Source organism: Colletotrichum graminicola, assembly GCF_000149035.1.
Source record: "Colletotrichum graminicola M1.001 genomic scaffold supercont1.15, whole genome shotgun sequence".
NCBI lineage: Eukaryota > Fungi > Ascomycota > Sordariomycetes > Glomerellales > Glomerellaceae > Colletotrichum > Colletotrichum graminicola.
In genome coordinates this window covers 783,460-797,897 of record NW_007361019.1, presented here as the reverse complement: position 1 = coordinate 797,897, position 14,438 = coordinate 783,460, and the positions used below count along the sequence as shown (strand labels likewise).

Genomic DNA, 14,438 nt, shown 5'->3' with positions numbered 1-14,438 from the left:
GATATAGAAGAACTAAGCCATAGCACATTGTTCTCGATATGATGAGTCAAGACACTCCCGATGAGAAGTGTAAACGACTTGTTTCTTTGCCACTCCCCCAAGTGACCGATATGTAACAAAGATCTTGCAGAAAGCTTTGTGGAACTGACAACATTGTATCAAGCTCAACCTTGATTGTTTGTTTACTCCTGTTATTCTCGATTCTGCTGATATATTGGCTTCTGACATAACCCTTTTGGGAGGGGTTCATATGGAGGTTAAATGAATATTAAGTCCCCGCTTACGTCATTGAATCACCATCTGAACACAAACAAGCTCTATGATGACTCTGCTTACCCTGTCAAAATAATATGTAGCGGTCATTATGCTGGTCAGTATAAAGGGTTGTACAGGGCATCGTCGATAAAGAAAATGTTGGGATGAGTGATCAGAAAGTTCCTCAATCTTTTTCTCGGCCACTATCGTGTCTTCAAATTCGGTGTCAGGTCGGACCGCAGTACGTGTCGAGTCCAGCGAAGAGCTGGTCCCATCCGAACGCAGATGCATCACCCAGCATGTCATCCCACACACTATGGAGGCCAAGATCATCCTCGCCCAGCATGACGGAGTTGCCAGGGTCGTGGTCGTCGTTTGATCCGCTGGTCTCCTTGGTGCTATTCGTGATTTTATCCAACACATTGTCAGGGAACTCTGCACCCAATTCGGGTGTGTGGTCCGACTCTGGCGAGGCGACATCATCCATGCCCCCAATGCGATAGCGTCGCAACACACCGATCAGATTTCTGACGAGCTTCTTCGCCACTCCTGATTCCTCTCCTGCCGAAGCAAGCGCGCGGCAAGCCTGTGCCACTTCGGTGTGGGATTCTGACGTCGCCGCGGAAGTTGAATCGTGTGCTTCTCCAGCTGCCTGTGTTCCTCGAGCAGGATCCAGTCCAGCGTTAAGAACCAGAATTGTACACGCCATGAACATGTGGCCGATTACGCAGCCCAGACGACAGCCTATAGCCCTGGCTTTGAATGCGGAGTCGCCCTCTCTGTCTTTCGAAGCTCGAAGTAGACTTGTGGCGATGGAAAGAACTACGCGGGCAGACCGCAGACAAATTTCCCGCGACTGTTGGTAGTGAGCGTCTTGCTTATCGTGCAAGAGAAAGGGGCGATGCAGCCGTGCTCGTCGAGAGTGGAAGCCAATGAGAACAATGTCTCTCTGAAGGGCAAGATAGCGCGGAGCGTTGCTGGGAATTGGGCCATCCGGGCAAAGAAAAGGAGGAAAGCCAGACAAAACGTCCTTGAAAAGCCTGTCGAGTTCGAGAACCTTATCGTAGTCAATGACCTCGGCGTCCGGGACTCCTGGAACTCTGGCATCGATGATGGACCGGGTGATCTCCGAGAGCTGGGTTCGCCTGTTGAAACAGCTCATCGCGGTGGGTGTATCTGGGGGCATTGTGAATGTCTCATCTGAAAGACTAGCCTCATCGTCGTTAATGTTTCGAGGATACTTGACATTCATCTGTCTTAGTTGCACATTGTATGTTCCGTCTGTTGGCCCACCCATCAAGCCAAGTACCCTGTGAACCAGTAAGTATGTCGAAACCAGAGAAATGGAGATTGAACCTGCCAGTCATGTGATGCGATATGCCACCAGACCCTTCGCTTGATTTCCCTCGTGATAGCGTCGTCCTGTTGCGCTGATGACGGGCTATCGATCAAGTGCAGACCTATTTCACGGGCAGCCACCAGCGACGAGCCATGCATAAACCTGTAGCGGGCTGAACAGCCCTCCATGTTGTAGACCAAGTAGGACAGCACGCATCTTGCCTGGACTTCTTCCAGGCAACTGGAGTCACTTGATTTCTCTAGGATGCTCAATGCGGACTTGAGCCAACTCAACGCAGTCTGTGTCGCCTCTTCGGTAGATGCGAACAGGACAAGTGATTTAGAGCTTTCGTTACAAAAGAAAGCACTTGTAGCTGTGATGCTTAAAATCAGGGCAGCATACGCCGGATTGGGGTCTTCACTCAAGGCGAGGCTTTGGTAGAAGTTGTCAATGATCAACCTTGCAGCTGGGGTATGTATGATGGTAAGGAGATGGAAGGGGTGGTCGACAAAGTCTTGGAGCAGTAGAAGGGCTTCTTCGTGTGTCATAAACCAGGCGGCCAGTCGGGTGGCGGTGAAGTCGGTAGGAGTCTGGCCGGGGGTTGTGCTTGCGGGTGTTTTTGGAAGCTGGGAGACATGGGCAACATGGTAATCGATCTTGTCGTACGGAAGGGTGATCTACGAATCTTAGTATTTGGACAACGAAATGACGATATGGCTCGCCTCGGCATTGGCTGTGTGCAACTAACGCTGAAGCCATTGCGTGTAAAGGTTGAATCAAGAAACATTGCTGTTTGTTGCCTCTCGTTGGGTCTCAAGGACTCTTGTGACTGACGCTGGTTGGAAGGGCTAGGAATCCGCTGCCGATTGCTCGTCCGTCTCCTATCACTTTCATACTCGATTCCAACTAAACCTTGGTCCGCGGAAGCCCCGGTAGACGCCGCAGAGCCGAACACGGCATGCTCAAGTCTCTGTAGTCGACCCAGGATGGAGTCATCGCTGCCGATGCCAGGGACCAAGGCGGCATTGCTGCCGGCCAGTAAGAACTCCAAATCAGCAAGATTAAGTTCACGAAGCATACCAACCTCGATTGTGCAACCGGGTTATGCAGGTTCGGGTGCCCTGTGCAAGGCAAACCACGGATTACACAGCTTGAGCATGGATTGCCGCGGTCGCATTTGAGCTTCTTCTTCCGGCACGAGCCGCACGAGACTTGGGGTTGTCGGCGTTGTTTTCCAGACTCTTTCGGCTCGAAATCTGCACGGCGCTTCATACTGGATTTAAATAATTCGACTGGGCAGAAGTGAACGGGCTGGATCTCGTTGATGTTGGTGTTGGTGTTCATGTCAAGAGAGAATGGGGCAGGTCAGCACCGTCCCACGGACCTTCCGCGGACAGCAGGACCTATTTTGCCTCCGCGGATCCTCCGCGGCGCTTGGGGCAACTCCTTCCCCTTCCGAATGATCATTCTCGCACCTTCCCACAAAGACACCACGACGGAGTGGTCAAACTGGTTGATATAAAGAAAGTGCAGCTACGCCATGGTCGTTCTTTCTCTTTCTCATCGTATTGGATGAGAAGGACCAGAGCGTGGCATATACATCCATCGTCAAGTCACTCATCCGTATATTCCGACCAGCAATTCCAGCAACTAATTATCATGGAAGCAGCTCGTCCACCTGCGGGTTACGATCGGTATGCCAGTTTCATCTCCCACACAAAATTGAATTAAGGCTGACCTCTTTGTTTGCGACTAGCATCCGATCATGGCTTGCCGTTCTCGGTGCATCCCTTTCGGTCTTCTGCACCGTCGGTTTCCTCAACGCCTTTGGCGTGTTCCAGGAGTATTACCAGAATCGCTTTACAAGGTCCGAATCCGACGTCGCGTGGATTGGTTCTGTGTCCATCTGCCTATCCTTCCTGGGTGCGCCGATATCAGGCATCATATGCGATAGACTGGGTGCTACGGTATGATGCGTTGCATCCCTTGATTTGGCGTTGAACTAACATGAACCAGATTCCCCTCTGTATTGGCAGTGTTGGCCTGCTCCTTGCTGTCTTCATGACCTCTCTCTGTAATCAGTATTACCAGACCTTCTTATCTCAGGGTATTCTCTTCGGCATCAGCTCGGCCTTTGTCTTTTGCCCTCCTATTGCCGTCGTTTCCCGCCGCGTGCCTCACCGCAGAGGCCTGGCTCTGGGCTTGACCATCGGTGGCTCCTCCATCGGTGGCATCATCTGGCCCATTATGCTCGAGCAGCTCCTCAACTTCCGAAAAGTGAGCTTCGCCTGGACGATGCGCGCCGTCGGCTTTACCATGATGCCCCTGCTGATCGTGACGTGCCTCACGGTGGTCGACGCACCGGCTCCCAAGCCTTCGCTGGCCCCTCCAGAATCAACGTCCGACGGCAACGAGAAGGGCACCGGATCCTCAACGAACGAAGATGAACACCCTGAGCGAAATTCCAGCCTTTCCATCCTCAAGAACAAGACGTTTATTCTCTTGTGCGGTGGGCTTGCCCTTGGCTTCTTTGGCCTTTTCACACCCTTGTTCTTCGTGTCTGCGTTCGGTATATCCAAGGGGATTCCGTCGTCGACGGCTTTCTACCTCTTATCTGGACTCAATGGGGCGTCCCTCTTTGGTAGAGTCATACCTGGGGTCGTTGCGGACCGATACGGGCATTTCAACGTTCTCGCGCTGGCAGCATTTTCAGCCGGCCTCGTTGGTTTCTGTTGGACGGCAGTTTCCTCCCTGGCTGGGTTGGCCGTTTGGAGTCTGGCGTACGGGTTCTGCTCCGGAGTGAGTCTGTCGAGATGCCCCCCACCCCAGCAGCAACGATCTGACACACATTTCGCAGGCCGTCATCAGTTTGCAGAACGCATGCGTAGGAAAGATTGCCCACCAAGGCAACCAGGGATCGGCCATCGGCTTCGCCATGGGATCCATCGCAGTGACGTGAGAGACCCGAACATATTCGATGAAACTTTTGCTTGCAAGGGCAGGCGCTGACAAGAATTGACAGAGGACTCGTCGGACCTCCGATCAGTGGCCAAATTGTCGCCCATTCGGGATATCTTGCGTTGTCCATGTGGACCGGGGCTACTCTCGTCGTTGGTGCCGCCACAGTTGCGGCTGCGAGGTGGCGGCTCAGCCCCCAGCTTCTTGCGGCGGTTTAAACATTAGAATTGGGAAAATGCAACTTCTTATGCGTGGAGTTGTCTCTCGCGTGCATAGGTAAAGAGTGTGTTGTGATGTGTCTGTAAGTCAGGAAGAGTCGGTTCCGCGTTAGCGATACCATGAATGCATCATATAGAATAGACAAAAGGATTCTGGATGGTAGGCATCAGCGTCATGAAACGGGGGGGTACTTCTATTACAACTATTCCATCTTAATAGGCCTCTACCGGTAGTTTAGCATGACTATTGTAGACTATTCTTTCTTACGCTGTGATGTGCCATACCCGAGCATGGGTAGCTGCCTGGGCCACGACAATTCTTTTGTGACTTTTCGTTTTCCAGGGTACTTTGCATTCCAGGGTACCTTTTCTGCAAGTCAAATGAGAACGGCTCTGAAAAAAAAGGGAAAAAACACAAACCGCCCCTGGCAGCGTCCGCGACCCACCTTTTTATCGGAAGATCATTGATCCGACCGAGAGACCGAGCGGTCGCTCGGTTAAATGTGGCTTTTGGTTTGGGTGTGGCTTTGGGTGTGGCTTGTGCTTATGGCTCGGCACCAAAAAACTTCTGCATCCCTCGGACAAGATTCCACGCAGACTTCGTCGCTGACGACCACTGAGCCGTCTTGTCTGCTGTAACATTCCGCTTCTTGTCGTTCATTTCCATAAAAATGCGTTAATTGATCTGTTTTGTTTCTTCCTATCCCACCTTATTTGTTTCTTTCTGAAAGCTTTGTTTGCCTCGGCTTCGTGTCCGGCTCAAAGGCGCACGACTATATCTCGCCTTGATATCCCCGGATCCCTCGATCCCCCGGCACCCCTGCTCGGGGTGCCTCTCCCGCCTGCGGACCATCGATCCAAGGGACCTCGCTCGACGTGGATGAGTGAATTGCCACAATGGCTCATCAGTTCCATATCGCAGGCGCAAGCCACACTCTCCTCGACCCGTGGTCTCACGGAGTTGGTGTCATGAGAGACGTTCTCACCCGATGGTCTGAGCTCGACATCACCCACATCGGCTCTCTCATCGCCATCGCTGGTACAGTTCCGACCGCCTGGCGGTTTCTGCATCAAGCCTGGCGCGAGGCCTACGGCTGCATCAAACGCTTCTTCCTCGCTTCCGTGACCATCCCCGGCGGCGACCCGGTCAACCGGAGCGTCGTGAAATGGGTCCTTGCGCACCGGCCCCAGCACTACCGGTCCTTCACGGGGCGCACCGAGGTCGGACGCGCCGGCCCAGACCGCGCCGCCGCGCTGAAAAAGACCCGTCACTCGATCCAGTACAGCCCGCACTGGCACTCGAAATGGCTCTGGTTCGGCCGCAGCCTGCTGGTCGTCACCCGCGCCGTTGGGGACTTCACTTCCGCCCTGTCGGACCCCAGCTACGACGGCATCGGCGGCGAAGAATTGACCGTCAGCTGCTTCGGGTGGTCTGTGGAACCCGTGCAGGCCTTCATCGAAACCTGTCGCGAGTATGCCGACAGGCAGACGCAGTACTTCGTCATCATCTACTCCCGCGACCGCTACGGTATGTCGTGGAAGCCGAAGGCCCGCAAGCCCCTCCGCCACCTCGACACCGTCCACTTTGATCACGCCGTCAAGCAGGAGCTGCTCGCCGACATCAGGAACTACCTGGACCCCAAGACCCAGATGCGTTACCAAAGCCGCAGCATGCCGTACCGCAGGGGCTACCTCTTCTACGGACCGCCCGGGACCGGCAAGTCCTCCCTGTCCGTGGCCATCGCCGGCGAGTTCGGGCTAGACATGTACGAAGTCAAGATCCCCAGCGTTGCAACGGACGCGGACCTCGAGCAGATGTTTCAGGAGATCCCACCGCGGTGCGTGGTCCTGCTCGAGGACATCGACGCCGTCTGGGTGGATCGCTCCAACAACCTAGACAGGAATGGCAACGGCAGCGGCAGCGGCAGCGGCAGCGGCAGGGCGCATTCGCCGGAAGGTAGCAGCGTGCCCAACTGCACGCTCTCCGGCCTGTTGAACGTCCTGGACGGCGTCGGGTCTCAGGAGGGCCGCATCGTCATCATGACTACGAACCGGCCCGAGCAGCTCGACAGTGCCTTGGTCCGCCCGGGCCGCGTCGATATGAAGGTCCTCCTCGGCAACATCAGCCGACGGTCGGCGGAGGAGATGTTCGTGCGCATGTTCTCGCCCGACCTAGGGTGCACGTCGCACCTCGACATGAACGAGATCAGGAGCCTCGCGGCGCAATTCTCTAGCAAGATACCCGAGGACACGTTCACGCCTTCGCAGCTGCAGGGCTTTTTTCAGGTACACCTGGAAAGCCCCCATGATGCGGTGGAAACGATTGGGGCTTGGACAACGAAAGAGCTTGCAAAGACCCACTACAAGGAATTTGAATTCATAAGCGCCAACGTAAAGGCGTAGTGTATTATATCTCGTGTACTATTATCTGTATCTCATATGTATCTCTAGATCCGTTAGCCGTAGGTCTTGGTTTTCTGTCATGTTTGGGTTACGAGCAGAGAAACCTCAACCATTGACGCATTTGTGGGTAAGTCCCCCGGTAGAAAGGTCATCATCTCCAGTTATGCTAGGGGATAAGGATGGCTCATTTGTAGGAACAGGAACCTGCTAGTAAAACTTTTTCGTATTTACCGCATACTATGACCGCCACGCTTGGCCCAGGATTCATAAGTGCATGATTGTATGTCCGACCTGCCCCATCCAGTCCGTGTTGACCACTCTCCCATCCATGCTTTCAACATGTGTATGATTACTAACTACAAGGCCTGTTGTGCCTAGTAAGCTGACACCCGTGGACTTGATTTCATTTCTCAAAGTGAATGCCGATTGCGCCCACTCTGTAAATACGCAGTGAGCGCCCTCACGACGGTTTGGCCCTGACACAGACACAACGCGTTGATAGAGTTTGCCCTAGGGAACAGAAGCTCGATGAGTCTCACGCTAGCATGTCAAGAGAATCGAATACCAGATACAGGGCCCTAAGAGGAAATGTCGCGTCACCCGAAACCGATGAAGCTAATCGCAGCAAGAATAACTAGTCGCCCGTGTATGCCGGCTGCCGAGAAGACAAGGCGACAAGGCGGGGTTCCGTCCCACCTGTGTAGGTACCAGCCCAAGGCCAGGGATGCAGTTCGCTGATCTCTGGGGATCAGCAAGACGATCATCCCTGGACAGGTGCGACGCGTGAGCCGTGTAGAGCCCCGAGATGACGACGCCGGCTCGGGACGAGTTACCCCAATCAAACCGACGGGCGCCCAGTGTCCTGCAAACAACTTCAGACGAGATTAAAAAAACATAGGATAGCCTCGAATCCCCCTCATTTCGCATCCAACGGGAAAAGATTCCAGCCTCAACGGCGTAAAGTATAACTCGGAACCTCCCGACATTTGAGACCCCTACCCCCGGCGCAGGGCCTAGCCTCAGACTCACGAATGAATCACCATGAGGATGCGCCTCGAGCCTGCTCCCAACATCGCCTCGCTCGTATGGAACAGCGGCTTAGGGGGTATTATAGAGTTGACCTTCTTGCCTCCCTCGTAACTCAAAGTTTCATTCAACCTCGTAGCTCCACAGAACTCTCTGCAACCCCCAATGTGTATGATATGGCTGGCCGCTAATAGCCGTCAGCGGGACCAGCGCGTCGTCTCTAGGGCAAACCTTCTTCACGAATGCACCCGAGACTCAGAAGTATAACCCTCGCCGTTAGACCGTGGAATTAGCAAGTATGCCTTGGGGACTTTGGACTTGGAGCTTGGGATGAGAGAACGAGCTCGCATATAAAAGGGGCAGACATCCCACTCTTGGTGTCGGAATTGAGGCACAACTCCCTTCAGTCCGATCTCATTAGCATTCCATTATACGACGTTCAGTCTAGTCTAAGCTACCTGAGTGGAAACCTACAGTCTGTCCAAGACCCAAACACAGAAAATGGTCGCCCTCCGCTTCCTCCTTGCCCTCCTACCTCTCGCGGTCGCGATGCCGTCCTCCGACGGGCTCGAGGGCTACAACGCTCTCGTCCGCCGCCATTGCATGGCGCCCAAGAACTGCGGCGCCGTGGTGCAGAACACGGCGTGCGACTATTGCTGCGCCAAGGATGTCAAGCCCGACAGCACGGAATGCAAGTCCAATAGCAACAAAGCTTGTCAGACCTCCGACAATAAGGAAGGCATTGTCTTCAGCTGCGATGCCAATTAAGTCGAGGCCCAAGGACTGGTGTGTCACGCTTTGATTTTTCATTCCGGACTCGGAGAAAGGTGCTGACTATGTGTAGCTGGTTCCGTTCTTTTGGGTCGGGAAACGGGTGCTGTCAATGGTGATGAGGGTTCAGGATGCCAAAGACCAAAGGTTGCTGTACCAACAATCAAGCATATCACACTATTGCACATCTGAGTGCTACTGGATACCATCAAAACCGGCCCTAATATTATCAAAAAACATAAACTTTTGCATTCAATGGGGCCACTGCTGATCCCGTAACTAGTGTTCTCGTATACATGTCCAAACGCCCTTCTCTTCCACGAAAATGAGACGGTTTTATGTTACAAACTCGTGTTCATACCACCACTCTTTTCTTTGTGCTGGTGACAGTGGAATTCAAGGGTACCCTTGGCGGTCATACCTCGCTGGAAGACCAGTAGTGTTGGTCTCTAATCACTCCTCTTTCCAGTCATGGGGTTTCGTCCGTAGACAACCGTGCTTTGGGTTCACAGTTAGCTATACTCGCGATGACGAAAACGAAAGATTGACTTACGTTTCGCAATATCCAAAGTTTGCTTTCATCCTAATCTCCTTCCGCATTTGCGCAATGAGAACCCTTACTTCGGGCTGAGACCATCCGAGGACCTGGGTCAACAAGAAGGTCCCGAAACCTTCGAGGCTTTCCTCAAGCGCTGACTGGATCAGCAATCCAGCTTTCTGCAGATTCGGATCTTTTGGGCCACCCGTGGATAGGCAGCTTGAACTTCTTCTCCACGACGTCCACGAACCCCGCCTCCTTCGTGTTGTCCATCATAATGTGGCCCTGCGCCACGGTAAAAGAACGCCCTGTCTTCTTTCCGCCCTGGTCAAATATCCTGTTCCACTCAATGAACACTTGATTAGGGGGGTATTCGACGTGGTCAGAGTCGATCCCGGCGTTGATCTCGAGATTCTGGACCCAGCCGCCCGGCTTGAGGCTGTGGTACGCCTTCTTGTACAAGTCCACCCAGTTCGGCACGCTTCCATACAACTGACGCATATGGACCAAGTCAAAATGGTTATCGGGATACGTCCAGTCAAGGAGGAAGTTGTCAATGACAAAGCGGAGGTTGGCCGGCACCCACCCCGGTTGGATGGGGCTGATGTCAGTGCCGGTGACCTCCGCGTTGGGAAATGGATCGGCGAAGTCAATCGCCCAGATTCCAGTGCCTGTCCCGACGTCAAGAACGCGCTGGGGATTGTCTCCAATCGGAGCTAGGAACAACGCGTCGTCGAACAGCATGAGGAGTGCGTTATGGATGATATAGAGCCCTTCGTTCTGCTGGTCGTCGTTTGGGGCCCAGTACTCGGTCGTCTTAGTCGTCTGGTACGTCCGGCCGTGGAGCTGCCGATAATCGAAGATGCTTTCGGACAGGGAGGCCGTGGATGAGATGACGCTGGCGGAATCTATGGCTGAGTCGCCGTCATCGTCATCGGCCGTGACGGCGAGTTGCGGGTCAGGCTCGATTGCCGGTGCGTGGTCTTCCGTCTCTCGATCACCAGCCTCGGACCGTACTTCGGGGCGGGCTGGAACCCGGTGGTGAGGCCATCAATCTTTTAAAGAGGGGTGGGGGCATTGCACAAATGATGCAGTGAACCCACGCGGTGTAGCCGACGGCCCCGGAAGCCCAAGCATCAGAACGGACATTACCTCGCTCATGGTTAGCCAGTGCCGTCTAGAGGAGCGGCTGGTCGGGTTGTTCATACGGCCCGTTGGCGAAAAGAAGGGGAACGTTTTACTCTGCAGCCATCAGTTGAGGCGCTATCAAAGGTGGGGGAGTCTTGGTGGGTATTGGACGCCTCTCTATCCGTTTGGTCAGAAAAGCAGTGCAGTTTCTTCCCTGTCACCTTTGATTCCGTGGGATGTATCGCGTAGGCCGTGTTGATATCTCTCATTCGCTCCGCTTACTCCACACACGGGCTAAGACGATGTGCGTGCGATCCGGCTAAGCGACCGCAAGCTCAGATGAGATTCTTAACTCGTCGCTAGCTCTGGAAAGTCATGTTCGTGTGTAACTATATGGCAGAAGGAGGGTAATCGATTCGTCTCATGACCAGGGCCGACGAGAGCTGCTCATGCAGCTAAAGACCCGGGTAATCTAGGTCCACCTATGACTTGGTGTAAGTGACAATTGGCTCCATTGGGTATATGCTAGGTCGACTGCTCTTGTTGTGGGCCGAGACACGTCAAAGGCGTCCTGCCATCTGTTACGGATCAGTAATTGGTCTATATCTCACTCGACTTTCGACTAGCAGCTATTACCTTCCAGCATGATGCAGGCTAAAATATGATAGATGGCAGGAGAACATTTACTATACAAATGCAATCCTACAGCAATCCTTTCGTGTTGTTGCTGTCAGGATTCTACTTATTGGATTCGCTGCCGCCGACCATTGTTGCTTTTTTCCAAGACCTACGATGTTGTTTAACATGACAATGTGGCGCCTCGGTGCCCAATCCAGTCACTGAAGCCTCACAAACATTAATTAATACCTTACTTGCGGAGATTTAATTCCCACACCAGATGGTGCACCCCGCATTGATTACAGATATTAACTCCCCCACCCTATATCCGAACCACCCCCACATCCGAACCACCATCATCACCACCATCGCCACCACTATCACCACTTATTTCACTATCTCTGCCGCCCACCTATATACAACTTTCGGCCTCGCTAGGCAATTCGGATGCCCTAGATTCATCCAGACTATCTATATTGCCAGGATCCAGACTTTAGGCCCAGATTATATCCTCTATAGTAGCAAAGGTGCTATTAGGCAATAGGCAGACCTTTTTCCTCTTACGTAACTATATATTATCTAACTAGGCCTATAATAAGTTAACCTGCCTTTTTAGAAGGGCTGCTCTAGATACCTGCTTATTATAGCCCTTTTATATCTTTCTAGATAGGTAATAAATAGTATAGGTATCTAGCCTATCCTTAGCTAGCTAGGTTAACTAGCGTAGTTAATACTATAGATTAGTAGATTAATAAGGGGTTAACTATAGGATAATAGATTTAGCTTTATCCTACTGCTAGCTGCTAGGCTAACTTAACTGCTAGCTGGCCTAGATAATCTAATAGGCCCTAGTTACTATTAAGTTAGATAAGAGGCGTCTTATATATATAGGCTATAATCTAGATAACCTCTAGCTACTACTAATATTAATAGATATAATAGATACCTTATAGGCCTTAAAATAACACTTTAAGAATACCTTTTTACTAGTAATAGTTAAATCTATAACCTAGTTATCTAGATATCTAACCTCCTTATAATAGGCCTGCTTTAATAGGCTAAAGACAGCTATATCTAGAGGCTAGAGGACAGTAGAGGCGTATAGCAGTAGAAATAGTAGATATATATTATACTACTAGTATTACTATATAAAATTAATAGTTATATAGCTATAATACCTATTAAGAACTAGTAGTCTAGCCTCCTCTAGCTAGGCAGGCTTAGTACGTAAGATAAAGACCTTCTCTAGCTATTTAAGGGTAGTATTATTAGTTATTTAGCTATTATTAGTTACTATAAATTACTATAGCTTATATATATTAAGGTTAGATAGGAACTACTAGGCCTAAAGTGATTTACCCTTATATATAACTAAGGGGGGTAAGGAGCTACTAGTAGCAGACATACACTTAATAATAAATACCTATACCTAGGATCCTAGCTGCTTTTTCTAGATATATTATAATACCTTAAAGCCTAGCACTAGCCTATTACCCCCTTTACCCTCTATAATACTAGTCTTATCTATATTCTATCTATTAGATAGATAGATCCCTTAGATAGTAAGGATACTACTAAGGTAATAGAAGAAATCCTAGATAACCTTAAGGGAATAAGCTACCTATTACTAGGTATTAATTACTCTAGATTAGAGGGTTCTAATAGATAGATTTTACTATATAAATTAGGCTATTTATTTCCTCTCTATAAGAGGATGCCTATTACCTATTATACGCTTTACTAGGCCCTTTACTTATTAATAGTTAACGTATCTACTAAGGGACTATTAAAAGGTAATATAGGCAGCTAGATTATCCTCCTAGGCCTAAGATAAGTGCTGCCTATCTTTAAAGGCAGTATTCCTGCTTTACCTACTAAAGTATTAATACTAAAGTGTTACATATAGTATACCCTATCTGTAAGTAATAGCCTAGAGGCTATACTGCCTAAACTGTATATCTAGGAGGGCCTGTTAAAGCTTATCTTTAGAATATTACTTTATAATAGTTTAAAGAAGGTATCCTAAAAAAATGGCGTTATTTGGTAATAAATAGTAATTGTTGTGATAGTTTGAAAAAGGTAGTGGTGTTGATGAAGGAGGGGAAATGTGGGAATTTTGGGTGGTTCGGATGCGGGGGTGGTTCGGATATAGGGTGGGGGAGTTACTGTATTTGTTCATCGTAATACGCCCCAGACCATACTTCATCACTGCAATATCAACAATTGATCAAGGAGAATATCCGGTGGCATCATTCTGAAAACGATAGAAACACATAGTAGCTTGCCTAGGGAGCAAAACGAAGTTATTACTACACGCTACCGCCCAGTGATCTAGATCCGAAACTCTGACCGAAATACTGATATTCGTAACCAAAGCAGTCCCTCTTAAGGCTGCACAGGTAAAAAACAACAACAAGTGAAGAGATTTGACGCGGGGAGATCAATGCATGTCCTTCGGGAGGCCTAGCTGGGGTCTCTGGCGATTGTAGTCGCAGTACGGGAACTTGGTCGATGCATCGCGGACCGAGCCGGCCGAAGCGGAGACCTTGGGGCTGGCTAGCTGCACAATCGCAACATAAGGTAATATGTGTAATACAAGGCAGTGTCAATGTTCACTGTTCAACCCTAGAAAGCATTTGCATATTGTGCTCAACGCGTTGGTCTGTAGCATTGCCTGTCTGATTGACCTGGAGCTAGACGATTCCATCAGTCAAGGTTCTTTAGTTGGGTGGATTGAACAGAGGTCTGTCAAATCAGCTATGAAAACTCGGTGGCAACATTGGGTGGCAATGCAGCATTAATCCGCTCTGGAACGGCCTTGGCATATGCAAGGAAAGCATATCTGAGTTAGCATTTTGGCCCAGTCAGCCATGCGAAAATCACAGCCAAAAGAGGTGTTAGTGAGAAGAAGCTTACAGATCGTCTTGTCAACATCAGAATATCTGTCGTCCCCACGTCCCGTAGAATATTTCAATCGTCCGGCATCCATGCGGAGGTGCTCGTCCGATGTACGCAAACACCATGGCCGGAGTTTGCACGGGAACTGTAAAGCTTGCGCCAAGATGAGTTTTACTGATGCAAGGAGTATTCAAATGTGATGACTTACAAATACTGTACTGCCCCATATAGTAATTCCAGGGCCCCAGGTATCGTCAGTTACGGCTTCACGATGACAGACTATCAT

The 14,438-nt window shown here is 50.7% G+C and overlaps 5 protein-coding genes across 5 annotated transcripts; 3 read left to right on the top strand and 2 right to left on the bottom strand.

Annotated features, from left to right (window-relative positions):
• Positions 1-481: 481 nt before the first annotated feature.
• GLRG_04802 (uncharacterized protein) lies at positions 482-2,672 on the bottom strand (the record flags this gene model as incomplete). The annotated part of the gene is made up of 3 exons (XM_008095487.1): positions 482-1,565; positions 1,640-2,271; positions 2,343-2,672. 3 exons carry the CDS (start codon positions 2,670-2,672, stop codon positions 482-484), a joined length of 2,046 nt encoding a protein of 681 aa, XP_008093678.1.
• A 581-nt stretch (positions 2,673-3,253) lies between these two features.
• Positions 3,254-4,770, top strand: GLRG_04801 (major facilitator superfamily transporter; the record flags this gene model as incomplete). The annotated part of the gene is made up of 5 exons (XM_008095486.1): positions 3,254-3,288; positions 3,351-3,561; positions 3,611-4,393; positions 4,452-4,549; positions 4,617-4,770. The coding sequence occupies 5 exons, from the start codon at positions 3,254-3,256 to the stop codon at positions 4,768-4,770; spliced, it is 1,281 nt and encodes a 426-aa protein (XP_008093677.1).
• Positions 4,771-5,667: 897 nt separating this feature from the next.
• Positions 5,668-7,173, top strand: GLRG_04800 (ATPase; the record flags this gene model as incomplete). The annotated part of the gene is made up of 1 exon (XM_008095485.1): positions 5,668-7,173. One exon carries the CDS (start codon positions 5,668-5,670, stop codon positions 7,171-7,173), a length of 1,506 nt encoding a protein of 501 aa, XP_008093676.1.
• A 1,527-nt stretch (positions 7,174-8,700) lies between these two features.
• GLRG_04799 (uncharacterized protein) lies at positions 8,701-8,967 on the top strand (the record flags this gene model as incomplete). The annotated part of the gene is made up of 1 exon (XM_008095484.1): positions 8,701-8,967. One exon carries the CDS (start codon positions 8,701-8,703, stop codon positions 8,965-8,967), a length of 267 nt encoding a protein of 88 aa, XP_008093675.1.
• A 688-nt stretch (positions 8,968-9,655) lies between these two features.
• Positions 9,656-10,669, bottom strand: GLRG_04798 (methyltransferase domain-containing protein; the record flags this gene model as incomplete). Its single annotated transcript, XM_008095483.1, has 2 exons — positions 9,656-10,536; positions 10,612-10,669. The coding sequence occupies 2 exons, from the start codon at positions 10,667-10,669 to the stop codon at positions 9,656-9,658; spliced, it is 939 nt and encodes a 312-aa protein (XP_008093674.1).
• Between the last annotated feature and the right edge of the window lie 3,769 nt (positions 10,670-14,438).